General features: G+C 43.5%; 3 protein-coding genes across 3 annotated transcripts; all 3 read left to right on the top strand.

Annotated features, from left to right (window-relative positions):
- Window positions 1-1,835: 1,835 nt before the first annotated feature.
- On the top strand, window positions 1,836-4,671 carry GJA9 (gap junction protein alpha 9). The gene is made up of 2 exons (XM_082777449.1): window positions 1,836-2,892; window positions 3,157-4,671. The coding sequence occupies exons 1-2, from the start codon at window positions 2,666-2,668 to the stop codon at window positions 4,220-4,222; spliced, it is 1,293 nt and encodes a 430-aa protein (XP_082633575.1). The 5' UTR covers window positions 1,836-2,665; the 3' UTR covers window positions 4,223-4,671.
- Window positions 4,672-5,469: 798 nt separating this feature from the next.
- MYCBP (MYC binding protein) lies at window positions 5,470-10,919 on the top strand. Its single transcript, XM_082777468.1, has 5 exons — window positions 5,470-5,560; window positions 5,719-5,791; window positions 7,461-7,509; window positions 8,413-8,542; window positions 10,821-10,919. The coding sequence occupies exons 1-5, from the start codon at window positions 5,546-5,548 to the stop codon at window positions 10,863-10,865; spliced, it is 312 nt and encodes a 103-aa protein (XP_082633594.1). The 5' UTR covers window positions 5,470-5,545; the 3' UTR covers window positions 10,866-10,919.
- Window positions 10,920-12,581: 1,662 nt separating this feature from the next.
- Window positions 12,582-23,223, top strand: RRAGC (Ras related GTP binding C; the record flags this gene model as incomplete). Its single annotated transcript, XM_082777450.1, has 7 exons — window positions 12,582-12,854; window positions 15,183-15,386; window positions 16,055-16,254; window positions 17,123-17,237; window positions 18,724-18,866; window positions 19,722-19,870; window positions 20,904-23,223. The coding sequence occupies 7 exons, from the start codon at window positions 12,582-12,584 to the stop codon at window positions 21,053-21,055; spliced, it is 1,236 nt and encodes a 411-aa protein (XP_082633576.1). The 3' UTR covers window positions 21,056-23,223.
- Between the last annotated feature and the right edge of the window lie 288 nt (window positions 23,224-23,511).

Here is a 23,511-nt window from a genome sequence, read left to right as displayed (position 1 = left end):
GCCACAGAAAATCAGTATCGATAATTATGCCGTTAATTGACTGAGTTAATATGGCTGCTGTGGTAACATAATTTTTCATAAGTAATGTCTTATGGGATTACAGGGATAAACCATCTTCTGATGGTCAACAACTATTTCATTTAAATCGATAAGGGAAAGCATTTTACTTGCTGGTTTTTGAAGGCATAAAGAACAGAGTTAATTGTAGGGCACTAATGCCATGTCGTAAGTGCATCTGTGTAGTGACAGAGGTCTTCTGAAATTCCAATTTCAATTCAAAATAAGCAAGTTTCCTTTAAAAACCAAAGCAAACCACAAATGAATCAGACAACAAAAACCCTCTGCCCCAAACGACCAGAGGGTCAGGTAGTATTTTGTCCTGATGGTCTGAGCTGTAGCCTGTGCTGCTTGGGACCTCTACATCATTCATCAAACCGATGAAACTCCATTCCCAAACACCAAAGAGAATGAAATTCTCCTGGTTCATCACAGTAAGTCTGCCTGATGTCTTTGATCACCCGTTTATCCCATACCCATCACCAAGGCTTACAAAGGGCAAAAAGCCTCCAAAGGTGGAGACTTGAGAAGCACCCTTTTCTCCCTCCTTCTACCCTCTGTTACGAGCTCCTACCTTGGGCAGCTTATGGCAGGGCTGTTTTCTTCCTTAGGAATTGTACACATAAGGTGCACAGGCTCCTTGTTTGACCACACTGTGCTAGGATGCAATGCAAAGCTTGAAGTTGTCTAAACCGGGACCTCAGCATTTCTGCTGTAACTGAAGTCTCTAAGATGTCTGATCGTTCCACCTGAAAGGACTGCGTTCATGGTGCAAAGCCTGCCTGTGCCCAGCATTAGAACAAGCAGCGTTTTGCAATCAAATTAATAGGTAAGGGTGTGGGACGGGGTGGGGTGGCCTGGGGTATTGCTTTCTTTTTCGCTGTTTACCTTACGCTGAGATGGTTCTTAAAGCTTGGAAGGTGCTGGAGAGGGGCAAGGGAAGATCGCCTGAAGGAAGTCTGAGCAGTGGATTTTATTATTATTATTTTTTTTAATGTGATTTTTCCCTGTAGATGTTAATTTGATTACAGTTAAATTATGCTTGGAGCTGTAGCAGACTGGCCAGCAGATTGATTTTATCCTCCCTCCCTCCCTAGCAAGTATAAATTCAGCGTGCAAAGCTTGCACTCTGTCAGTTGCTCCAGTAGTGAACTAAACTGTTTGTAATGTGAAATTCGCTCACACGGATGGAAGATGTCAGGGGTTGTAACTTTTCATTGGATGCCATAGAGCTTAATTTTACACATTTTTGTAAAGGAAGGTACGTTTTATTTTTAATGTGCTCTTTATTTGTAATTTGTTTATCTTTTTAAAATGTCTAACACCTATTTGTCTACCAATACAAAAGTGTCTTGTCATGTTTAATAGGCTGTCTTAACATTAAATTTCCTCTGTGGTCATCAGTATTGCAGCCAAGGCTTCAACATCCATTTACTTTCTTAATATTCTTATTTTACAGGGTGAATATTAATTATATATGTACTGAAAACTCTGTTAAATCATCCTTATCCTAAAAAATCAGACTATTCTCTTTTAATATAATTTAATTCTGAACAAAGTAAAGTTATATCCACGAACATAACTGTTATCCCTGCACATACAGAAGACAGATATTTTTGTAAGTGTGTGCACCCACAGAAGTGCTGAAATGGAGTTTATAATCTTGTTCATTATGTAGTATCCTGTAACAGAGGAAGAACCAAAAATTTGAAGTAAATGCAAGGTGTGTGATTACACTTATATTACCAGTTTGTCTGTACTCAGATAACAATTATTTGTGAAAATGCTGGTAGCTAATTTTTGCATAAATCATTAATTTTTCATAGAACCATGGACAAAGATAGCAACACTTGACACTTAGACACTCCATTCTGTACTTCATATGCAGGTATCATTGAGAAGAGGAGAGTGATCCGATTATGGTGATTTATTTATTTGTTTATCATTTTCATCCACAACCCAAAAGCTACTGTTTGCTCCCAATTATATGTTCAAAAAATACTTTTTAAAAATTTAACAGTGCATTTTTAGTGAGATGTTTTATTCTCTCATGAGAGCCTTTGTATAACCAGTTTTCACAGAAAAACAGTAATTGGACATTACCATAACCTCAGCTGCAACATGGGTCTCAGAACACCTGAAAATGAGGACCAGGAAATATTTCTCTGTTTGTTTGCAGGGAAATAAAACCTCATTACCTTCACAGGTGTCCTAAATATGAGCACACCGCTCTCACACTGGTGTCTCTTGGATGATGCTTCAAACAGCCCCCAGGTGCACAGAACCCTGCTACCACTCAGGCACCTGATTTTCCACTGACTCGGATGCAGACCTGGGTGCTGCATTTCTCGTAGTTACCTCCTTTTCAGGTTGTCTTTTACTGAGGTTAGATGCAGGTGAACGATGCACTTCTTCATCTTGTAGACAAGAAAGAATAATGCCTGTAATATCAATGAGGAGTGGGTCATGTTGCCAGCTTTACAACGTGAGATAGGACATTTCCTCCCAGCATAATTATTTTCATAATGCATTAAGGAAGGACTGTGGATTTTACAGTATTTGATACTTTTTCTCTCATACATTTCAGTGTTAAGATGGCAGAATAACCATGGGAGACTGGAATTTCCTTGGAGGCATTTTAGAGGAGGTCCACATTCATTCCACCATTATTGGGAAGATTTGGCTCACTATCCTCTTTGTCTTTCGAATGCTTGTCCTTGGAGTGGCAACTGAGGATGTCTGGAATGATGAACAGTCAGAATTTATCTGCAACACTGAGCAACCTGGCTGTAGAAATGTGTGCTATGATGAGGCCTTCCCTATCTCCCTCATAAGGTACTGGGTCTTGCAGGTTATCTTTGTGTCTTCCCCTTCTTTGGTGTATATGGGTCATGCCTTATACAGACTAAGAGCCTTAGAGAAAGAGAGACAAAAGAAGAAAGCTCAGGTAAGAGTGGAGCTTGAAAGCACTGAATTGGAAATGACCGAATATCGGAAAAGGCTGGAGAGAGAACTCCGGCAACTGGATCAAAGGAAGCTGAACAAAGCACCCCTGCGAGGCTCTTTGCTCTGCACTTACGTGATACATATTTTCACTAGGTCTGCAGTGGAAGTTGGTTTCATGATTGGCCAATATCTGCTTTATGGGTTTCGGCTGGATCCCCTTTACAAATGTCAGAGAGAGCCATGTCCAAACGTCGTTGACTGCTTTGTATCAAGACCGACAGAAAAGACGGTGTTCATATTATTCATGCAGTCGATAGCGACTGTGTCGTTGGTTTTAAATGTCTTGGAAATTATCCACCTAGGATTACGAAAAATTAAAATGGGGCTTTGTGGGCAGGAGGAAAACAAGGGTGGCCACGGCAATTTCTACATAAACAAATCTAAGAAATACTCAGTGATACCACGCTCTTCTTTGGGAATACCTGCAACCCCTCCAAAAACTCTTCCTTCCGTACTTAGTGGTTATGCATTTTTAATGGAAAAGCAAACCGACACTGCCATCTACCCGGTTCTAAATTCTCCTCCCATGTTTCAGTCTATTCAAAATAACCATACAGAAAGTAGCAGCAACTACACCCATCACAATCAAGAAAATAAATTGCCGAGGAAAAGGCCGGCTACAAGCGCTTTGAATGATCAGAATCAAAATATTAGCACAAATAATGAGGCCTTGCCTAGCAGGCCTGAGACCGAAGCAAATAATTCTCAGAAAGAAGCTGATCAGAAACATTTCCTTGCTGGCACACAGAATGCAGATACAGCTCCAAGTATGTGCTTGAGAAGCTTTGCTGAAATGCCATCACAACCATCACTGCAACCTTGCACTTTTCCAGCTTCCAGCTTCAGAAGACAGCAAGGAATTCTTTCCTCCTGGAACTGCTCCACAGCCATCGAGAGTGCCGGCTCTTCCACGAATTCCCTCACAAAGAGCAGCAGCAGAAGACAAAGCAGGCTCAGTGCAAACCAAGGGCAGCCCCCTTCCAAAACCGACATCAGAAATCCCAGCCGCCCAGACACTCCTGACTCCGCTGGGGCGGTGAGCTCCAGTTCTCACCAGAGCAGGGGCTGCGGCAGCCCCCAGCTGCTCCCCGTGTCTGGGCGCCCGTCCCTGTCCAGCAGTGCCGGCAGCCGGCGTGCCCCCACTGACCTGCGCATTTAGTGCCGGTGAATCTTGCTACTCAGTGCCCGGGTAGTTACTGGAAGCTGTAATATACGAGCTATTGATAAGAGTAGCCGCCTCGTTTGACTTTAACCAGCTCTTTCACGGAAGTGAAAATAGAAGTTGTGTAGCCCTTTGCTTATTAGCTAAGTAACTTTTAAACAGTCTACTTCTTGGCAATGACAGGATGGCTTGAACCTCCGTGCCGAACATCTACATTAACCCCTCAGGGTTACATACATCATATAAATCCATGCATTAGGAAGTCAGGACTAAAATTACAGCTGTACCTAAACCAGATAAAAGTAGAAGACAAAATTACAGTCTAAAAATGTATTTTACAAAGACCAGTAAATTAAATTAGGCTAAAGAAAGCAATAGAACACCTGAGAAATATGAATTATCAATAAATATGAATTCTTAATTTTATTCTTAATCTTTTTCTGAATCAATAAATTGAATTCTTAATCTAAGAATTCAAACACATAGTTGATAGCTTTTTGAAAAAAGAATGTCAAGTATATTCTGCTGTTTGAACTATTAAATACAAAAAAAAAAAAAATATTTGATAAATGTTTCACTTATTCTGACTCCGCAGTATTTTTTTTTCAGTGTATCACCACCGACTTCTTCAGCAGAGAAATCATCAGTTCTTCTCTTTTGGTGTCACAGCACACGGACACCACGCTGTGACCAGGTCAAGGCTGACATGGGCCTCCCCAATCGTTTTGGTGTCAATAATGCTCTTTTTGGTGTCAGTAATACACCTTTTGATGCTGGTAACACCCTTTTTGATGTCAGTAGAAATCTTTTTGACTCTGGTAACAATCTTTTTGATGTAACACTCCTTTTGACGTCATTAACACTCTCATTGACATCACAGCGCACAGATACAATGCCAGGACTAGGCCGAGGCCCCACAGCCTCCCCAGGCCACAGGCCTCCCCAGTGTTATTTTGACATCAGTAACCCTCATTTTGATGCCAGTAATGCACTTTTTGCCATCATTAACACTTTTTAATGTCGGTAACACTCTTTTTGACATCACAGCGCACGGACACAACACCGGGACTAGGCGGAGGCCCCACAGCCTCCCCAGGCCGCAGGCCTCCCTAGTGTCATTTCAACATCAGCAACCCTCATTTTGACACAATTAACATTTTTGTAGATGCCCCTAACACTCCTTCTGGCGTCATCAACCCTCGTTTTGACGTCACAGCGCCAGGCCGCCCCTGGGGCGTGTCTCCCGGCCCTCGTCGCCATGGCAGCGGCGGCCGCCCCGGGGCCGTAAAGGAGGCGGGCGCAGGCGCGCGGGCCGGGCCGATGGCGCATTACAAGGTAGGGGCAGCGCGGACCGGCCCCGGCGGAGCCCCCCGGGGGCTGCCCGAGGACCGGGACCGACACCGGGACCGGCCTCGGCCTCGGCGGGGTGGGAGCCGGGCACGGGCCCGTCCGTCCCGCCCCGCCGCGCTGACCGCCCGGCCGTCCTCCCGCAGGCCGCCGACTCGAAGCGGGAGCAGTTCCGCCGCTACCTGGAGAAGTCGGGGGTGCTGGACACGCTCACCAAGGGTACGGGGCTGTGGGGGGTGCTGGGGGCTCCCCTGAGCTGTGGGGGGGGTGTTTGGGAGAGGGGGAGCTGCCCGCAGGGAACTGTGCCAGGAGCAGAGGGAACGGCCTCGAGTTGTGCCAGGGGAGGTTCAGGCTGGAAATGAGGAGACATTTCTCCTCAGCAAGAGCGCTCAGGCGTTGGGACGGGTTGCCCAGGGAGGTGGGGGAGTCCCCGTCCCTGGGGGTGTTCAGGGAGAGGTTGGACGTGGTGCTGGGGGACAGGGGCAGGGGGTGGTGGTAGGGCGCACTTGGACCGAATGAGCTTGGAGGGCTTTTCCAGCCCTGATGACCCTGTGAGGGATGTACCTGTAGGTTTGTCCCAGGACTGGTTAAAGGTCCCCTCCTTAAGCAGGGCTCGGACCTCCTGAAGCTGGCCGGTAAGCTTTCAGAGAATCATTACGGTTGTAAAACTCCTCTGAGACCATCCAGTCCTACCACCCCCTTACCACCGATGTCACCCACTAACCCATGTCCCTAAGCACCACGTCCAGCCGTTGTGGAACTGACTTGGTATCAGAACAGGGAAAATACTTGTGCTCCACTGAAGGATGCTTTGGTTTTCTTTATGGCTTCCTCTGACTTCTGAAGTGCTCCCGAGAGCCTTCCGGCAGTGTGCTGATGTTCCTGCCTGACAACACTCGCTGTTTGAAGGGTGAACAGCAGATCTGTGATGGGAGGGAATGGGCTTCATGCTGAGGCTCTCCGCTGGGTGCGTGGGTGCTGTTTGGCTTCCTGTAGGTGTGTTTGTACTATCGCAGTTTGAAGCACGCTGTGCAATAGCAAAACAACTCTTCCAAGCACTGTGGCTTCTTGATTTTGTTTCTAATTTAGGTGCTCGGTGTAAAAGCTGTGCAGTTTGAGCACCTGAAACTGGGAGAGGGGCACTGAAGTTCCCTGCAAACACTGCTTGGGAAGGATTTATGAAACCAAACATCTATGGACGTGTGTGTGCCCCTGTGGGGTGATTACATTTGGGAACTTTCAGACTGCTTATGGGGCTGGGTGCCCCAAATACAGGGTTGGCATATATATGGCTAGTTTTTTAAGCTGTTAGGGTACTGCTGCTTGTGCTGAGCCCTCTGGTACTCTGTTGTCCACAGGAGCCCCAATCCATGAAGGTTTTAGTGAAGTGAGGAATTTAATCACCTCCTCTGACAGTAGCCTTTTAGTTCTGGAGCTGTTTGGAAGCTTGTTTTAATGCATAAAGTTACAGAAGCGCTGATGTTGTCATGCAGCTCTAAGTCATAGCTGAAGTAGAAATAACAGCTAGTAAAGGGAGAGTCTCAAAATAATTAGAAGTCATGTTTCTCTGTTGATGAGAGCCAACACTAGGGTTGTGTGTGGAACATGTCAAACTTGTCTAGGTTTGTTTTCTATGCTAGAATAGTCAAAGACTGGTTAGGGGACCAAGAAACCCCTCTCTGTCTAGCTGTTACCATGTGGGATGCTCTGTGTTCTCCTGTACAGCCCTACTCTTAACATCAAAGGATGTAGGTGAGAACTTTCTTAAACAGAAGAAAGTGCTATAAACATGGCACGCAATACTTATGCCTTCTGGCTGTTGGTATGTGTTTTAAAAGTAAAGAGTTGCATGAACCTTCTGAAATTGTTGAATATTTTCTGTTTGCAGTGTTGGTAGCCTTATATGAAGAGCCAGAGAAACCAAATAGTGCACTGGAGTATCCTTTTTCTCTTCTGTGGAGTGCTGCTGGGGACTTGCCATGCAGTGTCAGTGCTGTTTCGCACTTCCAGATGAACTGGAGAGACTTGCTCAGAAGACTTAAACTCAGAATGTGCCTTTTCTAGGTGATTTTAGTTACTACTAGCAGTCTTAGTGGATCAAGAGCCACCTGTAAGACAATATATAATAGACAATTGGAAATTCCTTTGGTGCTAAACCACTTCCAGTAACCTTAAAACCTCTGGCATTTTCCAGCGTTTCTGGCTGCAGTTTATTATCAAAGCGTTTGGTAATATTCACATGCGTGTATCAGATTATTCTTGGTTGAAAACTTGTCAGAGAGCTGACCAAATCTGACAGGATACAAGAGAATCGTGCTCATCAGTGTGTCAGCATTTATGAAATTAAGTTACAGGCTACTACAAGATGTTGTAGACCTGCAATGTTAGAATTGATTACTGTATCTGTGGCTTCTGAAGTCTGCTTCTTCACACTGCCCCTTCTTCTAGTAGTATTTGAGTACAAGAAGGTCAAGAAAAAAGTTAAAGACTTTATTTCTTGCTGTTTTGTAGGTAGCCTACCTTTTTTTCCCCTTTTCTTTCTAAATGTTTGAAACACAAATTGAAAAGCTACCATATTCTGCATTTCAGAGGAAAGAAAAGGTTGGTGTAGCAAAACGTGAGCATCTCATATGTACAGATGTCACTTGTTTGTGTGATATACCAATGAACTTGAAAGGCTTTCATATTTTTGGAACTTTATCCTGTAGGATGAAAAGCTCTGTAGTAATCGAAGTGGTTTAATGCAATTTTGGTCATGTTTATTGCATCACTAACTTTTAATTAAGTGTTAAAACAGTTCTGCTGTCTAACGGAAGAAATACTTAACATCCAAATACCAGCTTTCTGAAGCATCATTTGGGAGCTTCAGCTCCTGAGAATCCAGAAATAGAGGCACTTCGCCTGGAAGTGGCAGAGATGAAAGAAAAATACGAAGCTGTGTTGGAAGAAAATAAAAACCTGAAAACCAAGGTAAAAGTCTGTCTGGTATTCTGAAGTACTTCTGCATTCCACAAGCAGATACTTTGAGGTTTACAATACAGCTAACTTTTTTCACTAGAATAACTGATAAATGTTGTTAACATTGTTTAGCCTTGGGGCTGAGGAATGCCAGCTCATTCCTGGTAGACTTCTGTGTAGTAATTGTTTTGATGGGAGACTTGCATTCTATAATCTAGTTTTACTAACTAGAGAATTTACTTTGTAAAAACTACACGTATGAAGGCTGATTCCCTATTATCACTCAGTCCTATCTGGATATTTTTAAGTTGCCTGATACGATGTAGCTTAGGCTTCCACAAGAGCTTTGAAAAAGAGGGTGTGGTGGGAAGCCAGTGTATCTACTAGAGAGGCTTTTAAAGGGCTAACTGAAGGAGGAAAATTGTGTTAGTTTTTGTATCCTGGTATGGATTTATACATGGCAGGATTTTACCAGTGGAGGTCACTCTTATCACGTTGAACATTAACTTGCCCTTTGGTTAAAACAGCTCTGGTACTCCTGTGTCTGCAAGGCTCTGGTGAATGCAGGGCTGTTCCTTAAGGGGTCCCTAGGCCCTCTAAAAGAGCTCAGATGTGAACAGCTTCCCTTTTAGATGGTAATGACTGTAAAGTGAACAAGAAGTTTCAAAGGAAAACTGTGAGAACCTTAATGAGCTGGTGTCAGGGCTTTAAGCCACTGTGAGCTTCCATGTCTTTGTCTGGAGGGGATGGCTCTTCTGTCCTGTGTGAACATCCCCGTGTTTGTTTTTGTGTCCTAAACAACTACTGCTGCTTCCCTTCTGGGAGAAGGGATCCTTGGGCACTACTCCCTCTTCTGGAGTGTCCTCTTGCTTACCTAGCAATTCTTAACTAGTACCTGCCGAGTCCTTGCAGCTACGTTTGTTTATGCTTACTAGGAAACACAACAGAGAGTATCCTGCCCCCTCTTGTGGGAGTGGCAGCAGACCAGCAGGCAGCTTGCTGTAGCTGAGTTGAAAATGCAACTAGTAAGTGGACATGTGAAAGCAGAGGGACCTGGGTCTCTCTTAAAAAGGTGTTGCTAAAACTTCTTTCAGGAAAGCAAGCTTTCCATAAGCCAAGTTGTTTACTTAAGTTGTGCTTCGTCCTTCTTTATCTTCAAATGTTAACTTTTATTTTATGTTTTCCATTATTAATGTCTTTTTATTTTGTTCCCTTATTACCTGTCATTCTGACACAGTAGAAGTTGCATGGATGAACTCACACGGATGTTCTCAGCAGGGAAAACTGTTAGCTTTATTTTCAGCATTCCTCTAGCATAAAATACACCCCTCTAATTGTGCCTTTATTGGTAACTTCAATCATGCCTGAATAGGTGTTCTGCTGCTGTGTTAATCTGTGAAGAGCTGTTCTTTTCCTTAAACTTACTGAATGTTATGTATTTACATGGGGGCGGGGGCAGAAATGCAACAGTTACGTCCTTACAGGGAAGAAATCTGATTTCAGGTTGTATAGTGACCATCTGGTGTGGTAAACTCTAGAAGAACATGCTAGAAATGCTGTTTTTGTGGTTCTTGTGAATGCCACAGTGGCTGCTGTAAATCAGTATTGCTACAAGGGACACGATGGTATTTTAATTTGTTTTGATGTATTGATTTTTTAACCTACTTCACAGATTGCAGGATGAGGGGTAGAATCTTAAGTGAGGAAGCTGGACTGGCATATTTCAGACTCAGTCCTGGCACTCGAACTGTTTTTGAAGCTTCAGCTTATCTTTTATGTTACCGAGGTCAAGTAAACATCTTAATGTTTCTTTGAAAATAACTTTCCAAGTAAAGGTCACACTTTAATGCATGGCTGCCTAGGCCATGCCTTCTATAAAGAATAATCAAAGCTAGAATGATTTCAGAAAGTGTTTAGATACCCTTGCTATGAGAAAAAATAATTATATATCAGTACAAATCAAAACTTAGGAGGCACTGATCAATACCAGCTGCTATTTTAGATTAATAGTACTTCACGAGACCTAGAAAAAGAAATGGGAAAGTGAAAGTGTACTTGAAAAGCCAACTTCTTACAGCTGTGTGACTGTACAATGCAACAACTTGGTGCTTTGAAGGAAGGGTTAATCTGTTGCTTAACTTGAAAATGGACATGCATAACTGCCTGTGATGGATTAAAATACAAAAAGAAAATGCAGCACTTCCAGACCAGACTGCCTTTCATACTTTTTAATGTAGAAATTGTCCCTAAGATGTTGTCCCTAACTGAATTCCTCTCTTTAAATCCACAGCTGGCTCAGTATGAACCACCTCAAGAAGAGAAGCATGATGAATAACAGTAGTTACTCCTTTAATGCCTTGATTTAATAAAGGGCTTCCTGAGAACCGCAGTCCTGACTCTTCTGTGTGAACTCTGCACATCTATTTAGGTACCCGATCATCTTAAAGGAAAACAAGTGTTTTGAGTGTGATTTCTGTGCAGCTGCACCACCAACTGATGAATTTAGACATGCTGGCCAATCTTCCTGCTTTCTGTGCTGCAGAAAAGGTTGCTGTTATGATTAACTTGTAGAGAAATGTGCCTGCCAACTTTGTGTAAGTTGCATATCATGGTCGATGATCCCATTAAGCTGCTGATCTCTTGGTATTCTCTCAGCTGGGAGGAGGGAGGAACCAACTGTAAAAGCAAGACCTCCAAAGCATGTTGCAGGCTGGTACTTGGTACTGCAGTTAGGCTTCTGCTGAAGCTGGTGTAGGGCAACTGTCTGCTCAAAGTGGCATCAGGAATGGGTATAGTTAAGTGAGGGACACAGCATGCTGCTGGAGCTGCAGTATCACCTGCATCATTTCATAGTGCTTCTGAAATGCAGAATTGTTTTTCATGGGAAAGATGCATTTCAGAGAGTATTTTTTTCCAATCCTAAAACCAGGAACTTTAAAGGCAACTGTTGATGGGGAAAAAATGTGGGGAGATAAGGAGACAGAAGTGCAGTAGTTGTTTATGTACAAGATCTACTGGCTAGTAGAATAAGTTGTTTCTAGGATTGGTCTTGCACCTGGTCTTAGAGGTGTGGTGAGATAGAGCAGAGCTGCTGAGGTCAGTGTGCAAATTGAAATCAGGTGCTAATGAATGTACTGGCTTCTTACCTTGCTGCTGTACCTCTTCTTGATCTAGAGAGGACAGAAAAGAGCTAAATGAGTAGGTAATGCTGTGTTAACTCTTAAAAACAAAAACAAAATCTAAAACTCAACGTGCTGCTTCCCTCTCACCGCTGTTGCAGAAGGTAAGTTAGGATGTGTACGCTGCATTCAGTTGCAGCCTGGGGAAGGACTGGGAGGGGTGGTGCTGTAGGGAATGTGTCACAGCTGTGAGGGGGTGGTGCTGCTCAGAGCACACCTGGCCCTGGGAGCAGCAGGCAGGTCAGGTGTTGGGCTGGGGCAGTTGTAGGGTGAGAAAGCATCAGCTGGGAGGGCGATAAGGGGCACTTACACTGCTCTCTGGTCACCCCTCTGCTGGTTTTGCCTTCGGTCGTGTGAGCCTTAAACGGGGCTAGGGACAGACTGACAGCCCCGTAGCACAGCTTCACGCGAGGGCCGAGCCGGGCAGCTGCTGCCGGGCGATATTAACGAGTGGTTAACGAGCAGGGCGAGAAAAGGACCGGGCAGGGCGAGCCCCGCTCCCGGGGCGGCCGCTGGGGCCGGGAGCTGCGGGGCACGATCGGGGCTGGCGCATGGAGCGCGGTGGCCACGCCCCCTGCACGTAGCCACGCCCACCTCCATTCACTCCCCGACCCGTGGCCACGCCCACCCCGCTCACCACGCCCCTCGGGCCATTCACCGCGCCCCCACGCTTAGCCCCGCCCCTTCGGCTCACGTGCAGCCGCGCCGTCAGGTGACTCGGGTCTTGTGCCCGGAGCCACCCTACCTTGCTGCTGCTTCCCTCAGCCAATGGGCGGCGCGGAGCCGGCGGCTCAGCCAATGGGCGCGGGGCCGGGCGGCGTTGGGTTGGCGCGGCAGGCGGAGGCCCGGCGGGGCGCAGGGCGGGGGCGGCCATGGCGCTGCAGTTCGGCGGCGGGGGCGCGGCGGGCGCGGCGGAGGAACCGGCGCTGGTCGGGGGCAGCTTCGGAGCGGCGGACGCCTTCCCCAAAGACTTCGGCTACGGCGAGGAGGAGGAGGAGGCGGAGCTGGACGGCGGCCCGGGCTCCGGAGGCCCCGGAGGCGGCGGAGGAGCGGGCGGGCCCGGCGGCGGGGCGGGCGGGGCGGACTCCAAGCCTCGGATCCTGCTGATGGGGCTGCGGCGCAGCGGCAAGTCCTCCATCCAGAAGGTGAGCGCAGGGTACCCGCCGCTCCTCCGGGTCGGTGCCGGTGAGGGCAGGCTGCGGAGAACCGGGGGAGGCCGTCCCGGTGTGGACAGGACCCCCCCGGGTGTGCCGTGCCCCCCGGTGGTCGCCCACCCCTCCCCAAAGGGCAGGCGGCCCCGGGTCCGTCGCCTTCCCGAGGCGCTGCCGGTGCTCAGCGGGAGCGGCCCCGGCCCCGCCGCCGGTTCCCGCAGGGGCAGAGGCTGCGCTCCCCCCGCTGCAGGCCGCGGCGAGGTGCTGGGCGAGGAGGAAGTGGTGCTGGGAGCCGCCGGTGGTGGGTGCTAAAAGAACGCGGGGTGTTCTGCAGCTCCGGGGTTTTGTTTGCCGGGGCTGTTCGGGGAAGGGGCTGTGGGGGAGGCACGGGGGTTGTCAGCCCGGAGCAGGGGGCTCTCCGGTTTCCCTGTAATGCGAACGTGGCCCCCTTCGGGGCTTTCTGTAAAACTTCTCTGCAGAGGAGCCTTTTTTGCATGTTGCACGCAAGGAGGAACGGATCCGCTGCTGGTAGCGGCGCTGCGCAGGCTGCGTGGTAATCCCCAGGCTGGGCTGCGCCACTGGGTCCTGAACCGCAGCCTGGGACTCCTGCCTTCGCTGGGGACTCGTTCCTTTCCTTAGGCAGGGTTTACAAATCGCTCTGGAGCTGTTAGAAAACACTTACTTTGTGCTCTGAAACACAGACGGGGCTGTCACTGCCCTCCAGGCTCTCCAGTCACCTGTCAGTACCCAGGCCTGCTGCCCCCCGCGTACGTGCAGATGTCGTGGTGGCACCGAAAGGTTTCTTCTGAGTCTGGGCATGGGAATGGCAGCCCCCACAGGCTGTTACTGGAGATCTCAGTGTTATCCACAGCTGGAAGTTGTGAAACCTGAAAGCTGGAGGGATCCAGTAACCCCAAATTGTGGCTAGATTTGAAGACTTTGCAAGTCACTTCATAGATGCAGCCTTTCTTTTTCTTCTAAGCAAAGGTGGGAGCACCAGCTATGTCAGCCATGCACCGCTTTGGGAAAGTGGATGATGACATTGCTTCTCAGAGACTCATCTGCTTTAAATGTAATTCATTAATTGTGTCCTGCTCCGCGTGAGGGATGCCGAGTTCCAAAGGAGTGTTGATTTCCAGGATGCCTTAAAACTGTTCTTCAGACCCCAAGGGATGTCTAGTCCTCGCAGTAAGGCCACTACCTGCCTAGAACTGCTCTCACTTCTCCATACCAGTGTCGTGCTGTATGAAACCTCACTCAGACCCTAGCTTCCTCAAACCTTGAGGAAGTGAATTTCTTTCCCCTTATTTCTAAAAATCTGACATACTACTTTCAACCTCACTGTGCAACCATTAGGTGTGCTGGGTGTGGAGCTGTTTGTTTTCAGTTTGACAGAGAGTGTTGCATTCACTCTTCTTAATGGTTGACTTTTATAACGGTGTGAAACATTTAAAAGAATAAAAGAAACATTTCATGTAGCAGTCCTAGAGTTCAACCACCTTACCGTTTGTAGTAACATTTGTGACAGGCAGTCCAGTTGCTGTAGCACAACATTTGCTGTTGAAGCTGACAGCTTTTGTTACAGACTGCTTTGCTCTGGGCTTACATGTTTCTGTTTGTTCAGGAAAGGGCTAAAATCCCAGTGGAGCTTTGTGAGTACTAGCAATAACTGTGTCTTTCAGCACGGCAGCTAAACTGTTTACCAACTACCATGATACTTTGATAGTTTTCAACATTCCTCTGGGGTACTTGAAGGGAGAAGGTGAGCAAAGATAAACCAGTCGCTAACAGCAGGTGAACTACCCAGCAGTTCAGGGCCCTAAAACAGGGATGTATTTCTGTAAGCTTACATTGTAGTGTAGCAATGGTTCGTTTCTATTGCACTATAAACTGCTTTCAGGCTGGTGTTGGGCATTTTGTAGAGGAAATTCTAGGGCTAGAAAAGAACAGTTCTTAAAAGCTTGTGGTTGCTTAATAATGTGGTGGCTTTACACCTGATGCAATATGGCTAATACAGCAACATTTTGAGATACTGTGTTTGACTTGCAAGGAAGAAAGAGCAACTGGGTTGGTGTCTTTAGGCAGTATCATTATTTAAGCTTGTAAAAATATTTAACTGAATTGAGTTGCTTGGCTCTAACAGTAGGTTATTTGCTTAGCTGATGAACCAGGCTGTCTCTTCACCAAAAGGGAAAAGTCCCTGTAGGAAAAGCCATACTCTTCAGAGCGGATAAACCTATTTGTAAGATTCAAGTCACAGAACTTTTAACAGTCTCTTCTACTGAGGCCAAGTCAAGGCTATTGTTTGTGTTCTTTTAACAGGTGGTGTTTCACAAAATGTCTCCCAATGAGACCCTGTTCTTGGAAAGCACCAACAAGATCTATAAGGATGATATTTCCAACAGTTCGTTTGTGAATTTCCAAATCTGGGATTTTCCTGGACAGATGGACTTTTTTGACCCAACGTTTGATTATGAGATGATCTTCAGAGGAACAGGTGCTCTAATATATGTTATTGATGCTCAGGTAACTTCTTAACAATTCTTAGTGATTTGTATTTTACTTTGTGAGAGGAACAATTGGGAATCTAATAATTTGGATTTTTAAATAAGGTTTTGTGAAACCTTTCTTACGTATGAAAGGCTGTGTTGGCCATCTCACTTTCTGGTGTGTGATTCTTAGTTCTGTGAACTGATTATGTGGAACATGCAGCCCCTGTGGAGACGGTGGAAGGGGGCAGGTACTCTGAAATACTTCACTTGTGGGAATCTGATGTGCTAAATGGTCTGAATGATCCAATTATCCCCTTCCTCTGCTGTTGAATACTATGGAGTTCATGTAATAACAGCGTGCTTCTGACCTCAGTGTCAAAGTACTGGTACTGTTAGGTATCTGTTAGCTTCTAATGGACTTAAGAATCGTGCCGTTGGAGAGTACCTGGTTATTGGGACCGTTACTGCTGCATTTTGCTGGAGTTGAAGTTTAAGCTGCCTTTTGCTATGAAAGCTGGTTTGGTATAATTGCGCCTTGCATAGCTAATGAAACAGTCTAAGCCACTTGGATTCCTGAATCTCCAAGGTATTCTCTTCTCCCAAACTTCTGTTTCATCACAGAAGTGAAATGAAGTTCTTGTACTGAAAGGAGTTATTGAAGATAGAGGCTTTTCATTCATTGCTGCCAAAACTTATTTACAGGATGACTATATGGAAGCTTTAACAAGACTTCACATCACAGTTTCAAAAGCCTACAAGGTCAACCCAGAAATGAACTTTGAAGTTTTTATTCATAAAGTTGATGGTTTATCGGATGACCATAAAATAGAAACTCAGCGGGATATTCATCAGAGGGCTAACGATGACCTTACAGATGCTGGGCTTGAAAAACTTCACCTTAGGTGAGTTACAAAATATTGGCATATGTGATTTGGCTGTTGCTGATAATGCCTACAGACTATGGGGTTTTAGATGTCATAGTGGATTGGAGCAAGGTCTTGTTAATTTCTTAAAGTTATAAAATAAACTGTTGAATTTTTGGCCAAATCTCAGCTAGCTACCTGACTAAAATAAGGCAGGCTAGCGTATCAGTTTCCAATCAACAGGCTTATGAATAAGCTTGCTGATAATTCAAGATCCTCTTGCATAGCTTTCATTCAGTGTAACAGGCCAAATCTGTACAAGTGGCCTGGAGAGGCAGGGGAGGGAGGACAGAAGAAGCTGTGTTCTAATACTGTCTACCACTGGCTTTTCAGTATGACTGGTTTAAAAGCTTGGTCTCTTTCTTGATATTTGACCTGCTTTTTAAGGAATCTTTTACTGAAACCTTTAAAACAAACTATCTTTTTTTTTTTTTTTTCTTTTCCTGTTTTTACTATTTTATTTCTTATGGGGCCTTTAATTATGGCCAGTCTCTCAGTGTCAGTGTGACAAAGTGGAAGGTCAGGAGCAGGACTTGATGAAACCTAGTTAGACATTTAACTCCTTTGCATTAAGTATTCTTGTAGGCTCAGTGTGTTGTGACAGCAAATTCATTTTATTTTTTTGCTCTGTTCTCACATCTCCTGTGGAAGCTTATATCGTGTTTACTCCAGTCTCAGAAATGATGTTCTTGATGGAGCAGCCAAAGATATCTGTGATAAAGCATCCCAGTTTAATTACCAGGCTTGAATGTTAGAAAATAAAGCTTTAACATTTGAATTGTGATTCTAATAGACTCATGAATCTGTTTTTTTTTTTTTTCCCTTTTCTCTTCCCCCCTCACCTCAGCTTTTATTTGACCAGTATCTATGACCATTCAATATTTGAAGCCTTCAGTAAAGTGGTTCAGAAGCTCATTCCGCAACTGCCAACACTGGAAAATCTACTAAATATCTTTATATCAGTAAGTGTTAATTCAACAGAATTGTAATTGAATTATGTGGAACAATGAAGCAAGTCCTTCTGCTAAGGGACGCTGGCCTTGGGAGGTTTGGGTGGCTTTCAGCATTGTACTCATCCTAATTGTCTGCATTAGAAGTTCTGTACCAGAGCTAAACTGTCCTGGTCTGTGCTTCATCCAGGTTTCTCAAAATACTAGCGAAGTGTAGTTTGGCTTGTTGTAACTGCTGATAAGGAAGGCTTCTGCCAGCATGATACACTAATTAGTCTGTCAAGGTGCTTAGTAGTGTAACGTAGCTGTGGTGCCAAGACGTTTTTTTTCATATGAACTTCACCTGAAACCAAACTGTCAATTTCATGTGGCCTGCAAAACCTTTGTCCTTATTTTAAAGTTTGTGTTTTTTACAGAATTTGTGACATAGAATTTTGTGCTATGTACTTTAAATCAAATGAAATACCAACCTAGGGACAAGGCTGAAGTAGCCTGTCTTTCATCTGAGTTATGTCTGAGACTGTTGTAGGCGTGTGGACAACATGGAAAATTACAGTTGGGATTGAGAGGAGCTGCGTGGGTCAGATGCATCACCCCATGCTACTGTTTGAAGCTTGCTTCCCGTTGGCAGAGGACTGTAATAACCTGGCTCAGCAGATAATAGGCATGTTCATGCTGCTAAGTGCCATGAGGGTACAGCGTGGCCCTGATGCTAAAAGGATAGGTTAGATCCTTTCAGCATGCTGGCTTGATACTCACACAGGCTAGGATAAAGCAATAATGAATGCTCCTGGTGCGTAAATAGAACTTAAGCTCTGCCAGAAATCCGTGGTGTATATGTGGTTAACTCGCTTAACAGCAGAACGCTTCTGAACTTAGGAGCACATGAACTTTGCTAAAGTGCTTAAAGTTACATGTGGGATGGTACAATTGGCTGCGTGCTCTTCCTTTATCATAACTGCCATAAGAAGATATTCTTTGTGGAGTCAAAAGTTTAGAAGCTGGCTTTATTGGCTCTGCATGTCAATCTACATGGCAGCTGCATCACACAGTCACTGAACTGCCAAGATACTACAACAGCGTGCTGACACGCTTTGTTGCTATGAAGTAACTCATCTCTGAACCTGGTTTATCAGGTGAATATGCAGCTCTTCTGGTGTTAATAGAACAGAAACTATAATGCTGAATTTAGATTCTGGTAGCAGAGTAAAATATATTTTTAATTACAATATAGTACATAATAAACTAAAAGTAATTCTAACCAAGTCCCAAGCTTTACATTTTGTCAGCTAGAAGGTGATATTGATAGGTACTATAGCAACAAGGGTATTATATTTATAAACTGTATGCTCTAGATCTTGATTCTGTTCTAAGCCTCTAAACTGGTTGTTTAAAACATTTCCTGCTATTAAGAATGTGAAAGTGTATGAATTCTACTTGAGATTTTAAAAAATGCAGTTATTTTAAAAACTCATCCAAATTCTTTCTCTTTCTGAAGAATTCAGGCATTGAAAAAGCTTTTCTCTTCGATGTAGTCAGCAAAATCTACATCGCAACAGACAGTTCCCCTGTGGACATGCAGTCATATGAGTTGTGCTGTGACATGATTGATGTAGTGATAGATGTTTCCTGTATATATGGGTAAGTGATGAATACTCTTAAGAAAAAAAAATCCTTAAAAGTTGTAGAATAGGTTGCAAACTATGCAAATGGTATTGGCTTCATCATCCTGCAAGATGCTATTAGTTGTTCTATAGAGCATATTGGTTCTGTAAGTGACTAGAATAACGTAACAGATGATTTGGCAGCTGGATCAATTATTTGTAATCATTTTTCTTCCTCCACTCACGTCTGTAAAAAGCCATTTGACATTTTGAAAAGGCAAGGGTTCAATGTAAAATATGAATACTGCTGTCTTGTTTGGCACAGGATGGTAGTACGCAGATATGTTAGTACCTGCAACAACTGGGGTTGATAGCATACAACAGCTCCTAAGTGTGACTTGCAAGTCACGTTGCTATCAGCCTTCTTGCTATCTCAACGGAGTAGCTTTTGCCAACTTTCAATTTGGCTCCGGTTCTTCATCTTGGCTTTTGAGGGATGCATATAGCACTTGCTTCTCCCGGTTTGTGGCAGAATTTTAGTTCGAAACACATTTTTTGAAGTGGCCCTAGAGGTGTGGTAAATTAATTAAAGGTGTGATTGTAACCTGAAAAATACAGTACTGCCAACGAATACTGCAGTGTTTAATGGTCTGTCTCTTGATGGGTCAGCCCCAGGGCTGTATAACCTCTTGTCTTTTTGCAGAAGTAGCTCTACAATACTGCTACTGCTACTACAGTAACAGAAATAACACTAATAGTTTGTCCCAGTCCTTAAAACTCCATGCAGTTTTAGCTTAACACCAAAACGCGTCCCCCGTGTCACAGTTATTTGTCATTGTCATTTGTCATGAAGTTACTTATTTATGCCTTGGGTTAACTCATTCTTTCTTAGGTTAAAAGAAGATGGTACTGGAAGTGCTTATGATAAGGAGTCAATGGCAATTATCAAGCTCAATAACACAACGGTCTTGTACTTAAAGGAAGTAACAAAGTTTTTGGCATTAGTTTGCATTCTTAGAGAAGAAAGTTTTGAGCGCAAAGGTAAGAGCCTTCCCTGTTTGAATGGCTTTTGTCTAACGATTTTTATCAACTATAAAATATTAATATTGCCTTACAAGTCACCTTAATTTTGTAAAATTAAATTTATTTAATTTCATCTGGGGGTAATTTTCTCCCTTCATAGAGCTAAAATGATCTTATTTTTATTCTTGTGAATCATTGCTTGAATGCTGTCCCCCTGTTGAAATGACTCGTGTAGCTAATGAGGCCTGTGTCATTACCATCTGCTATAGTGCAGTCATTTGAATGGAGTAATGCTTATTTGTTCTGCTTGACAGGCTGCTGTGTTGTGATAGCCATATTCTCTATTTCTTGTGTTGCGCTACTGCAACCTTTTTAACATAGGACTGAAGAAATCAGCAGTGGCAGGCTAGTACAGTGGTAGGAACTTAGAGCAAAGGGTTTAATGTGTTGCAAGTTTAACCAGCTATACAGTTGCTTGGACCTGTAGCAGACAATTGGTATGAGTGGTCTTGCATATATTATGGGGTAGAAATGAAAGAATAAACCCTAATTTCTAAGTACTTGACTTAGATAGTGATGGTGTTTACCTTAGCGTTTACAGACTGTTCAAAAGAAGAAAACCAGATATGTTTTAATAACTGTACTGTACTTAGAATCATTGAAGTTGGAAAAGACCTCTAAGATCCTCTAGTGGAACTCTTTAACTTTTAACCTAGTACTGACTCCAGTTTTACATGATCTCAGAAGTTTTACCACAGTTAGGATATGCATCGATGACACCATCAGAGTGCAAGATAATGTCGAATGTTATCTGCTTTTTAATTATGAATTATACACCTTGTGTTCCAAATGAGTACTTGCTTTCTAAAAACAGTCTAAACAAATATTGGCACTAGAGTAAAAACTTAACTGTTAAATTTTCTGAATCCACATTCATACTGAATCAAGTAACAAAATAGCTGTGTATTGAATGAAACATACTGATTTTGAAGGTCTGACTACATGTGGCAAGCTGAGCACAGTTTTTCCTCTCCCCGCCTCTCCTTGACAGGTCTGATAGACTACAATTTCCATTGCTTCCGCAAAGCCATTCATGAGGTCTTTGAAGTAGGTGTTGCCTCCCACAGAATCTGCAACCATCAAGCAAGCACCTCGAATATGAAAGCAGTGACTCACAATGGCACACCTAGGAATGCAGTCTAGAGGGAAACTAAAGACATTGGATAGACTTGTCAGCTCTTCAGTCCAAAGATTTGTGGAACAAGAGAAGAGTAGTCTGAAAGCCTGAAGTATGTTTCACAGGAGAAGAGCGGCGCTAACTGTGGCACAGCAGCTTGTAACTCATGTCCGACAACTGAAACTACTGTAAAAATACTTTGAGGCCAGTGGAGTTAGAAATGTCAGTTTGAAACCACCTTTATTGCAAGCGCAGTGGTATTTCAGTTTGGAGTCCTGTTTTAACAGTCTGTCTATGACTGATTGCCCGGTCAAAACTTAAAAATGAGAGAGTTGAGTTTAATGTGAAACATCGAACAGTCACTTGCTCAACGTTTTTTTTAAATTATTCTGTAGAATGTCCAGTTTTGCTTAAGTTTAACCTCTTATCATGCAAAACATTGGTGGTGTTAATACTTAAGCTCGTGAAAGTCACGCTTTCTGTTTTGTGAGGCTGGTCTCACAAATCATTCCATGAAGTTCTTGCTTTCCCCAGTTTGCTCAGAGTATCCTTGTGAATTCTGTACTTGTGAAGTGGACACAAGGTAGAGCTCTGTTCTAGTGACTCGATGTTTGCTTGGAGAACTGAGCTGGAGTTTTGTTTTGAGAGATCATGATACTTTGCTTTCAGACAACACTTCTTGTTACGCCCGCTTTGATGGAAGGGAAGTGTTAAAAACCAGGAATAAACTACCTGCTCTTTTTTGCTAAAACATGGATGTCATAAATCTGTGTGATTAATCCTATTCACAAAACAATTGCATGGCTAACTAAACTGAGATGTCTGCCATCTGTTGGAATATAGCAACCAGTTTCAGCCATTTCCAAATGAAGAAACGATCATATTACTGGCTTGTGACGGTAGATCTCTCCTTACCCTCTGACTGGTAATCAAGACAATTTTTAGGAAACTATCTGAAGGTGTTATCCTTGAATAGTAATTAAATATTGGAGTGCCACAACCTAATAATAATAATGGACATTTGAAGCGTGTTGATTCTGTATTGTGGCAAACAGCTTCTTGTTTGTTGCCATGCAATCTGAATAGAATTGCGTGTATTCTGATTTTGTGAATGCTGGCCGTCATATTATGGGAAGTGTATCTGAATAGTTTTCATCTAATTTATTGGTAATATTGCTGCAGATGTCATATTGTACATCAGCCTTGTTATGCAGTAAGCTCAGCTATTGGCCCATAAAGATCTTGCCACTCTTTGCCTATCCCTATGTGTGTATAGGTGTTCCGAAGCCACTGGACCAATTGACTATCCAAGTGCCACTATAAAGGTTTCTACCAGAAGGTCTGTAACCGTAAACGATCTCTGTGACTGATGTATTTATGTGGTCAGACATAACCACAAGATTGCTTATGTGCTTATAGAATTGATTTTTATTGAACTATGTAAAAATTAACATTCATGCATTTACATTAGGGTGTATGCACATACTATGTAAATGTTTTTCCTTTGATTTAAAGCTGTTGTATGATACTCTATACATAAAGGATCTGCTCCAAAAGTTACTCAAGTCAGTAGGAGACTTGGGAATTCAAATGCTTTAGTTCTGGTCTCTGTTGGCAGTTGTCATTCTGAACCTAGGCTTAGCCCCTTTCTGGTAATGGAACTGCAGGGTTGTTTTTTTAAGGATGTGCTGTGGGCTTGTAAGATTGGGTTTTTGTGGCTTGCAAGCTCTACAACAGTGTTCAGGTACGCAAGGTGAGAGGAGAATAGGCAATATCACAGGAAGTAACAAGTCATTCCCATTTTTGTAGTGAGTTTTCCATGTTCAGAGTATGTGTTCCTCTCTGTCTTCATTCTACATGATTCTGTGCTAATAAAATGAAAAAAGATCAAACCATGGCACTATTGTTTCTGTTGGAGGGTGAGACACTTCAACAAAAGTCTAATAAAATTGGCCTATATGATTAAGCGAATAATGCCATGCTATCTTTTTTTTTTTAATTTTAATATTATATTCCCATGTGAGACTTTAAAAAATCTAGTCAACCTTGGCTTTCCTCTCAATTTAAAGCTGACTCTTTATTGAATACTCAGTATTTGGAAGATAACTCTAGACTGTAAAGGCATGTAAGTGATAAAGAAGCTTGTTCTCTTACTTTGATTAATGATGAGCCTTAGGCTGCGTTATGAAGTTCTGCTTTCTAGTGTGCCGTTTTTGTTGTTTTTCAGTTTTCTATTGCATTTATGTGTGACTCTTATTATTTTTGCTCTTAATTATCTTATTCTTGAATGATTGCATTTACTAAAAGTTAATGATAGCTTCTCAAAACAGAACATCAATATACTTGCATGATTACTGAACATTATTAGCTTCAGAAGTTAAATTTATCTCTGTTAAGGATCAAGATCTTTAAATTACTGAAACTATTCTTAATTTTCTTTCTAATACATTAATCAATTTAAGTCAAATGCTGCTATGCAAAT

This window comes from Aythya marila, assembly GCF_965140915.1.
Source record: "Aythya marila genome assembly, chromosome: 22".
NCBI classification, from domain to species: Eukaryota; Metazoa; Chordata; class Aves; order Anseriformes; family Anatidae; genus Aythya; species Aythya marila.
Note: the sequence above shows the minus strand (reverse complement) of the source record. Positions and strands in the feature narration are given on the sequence as shown.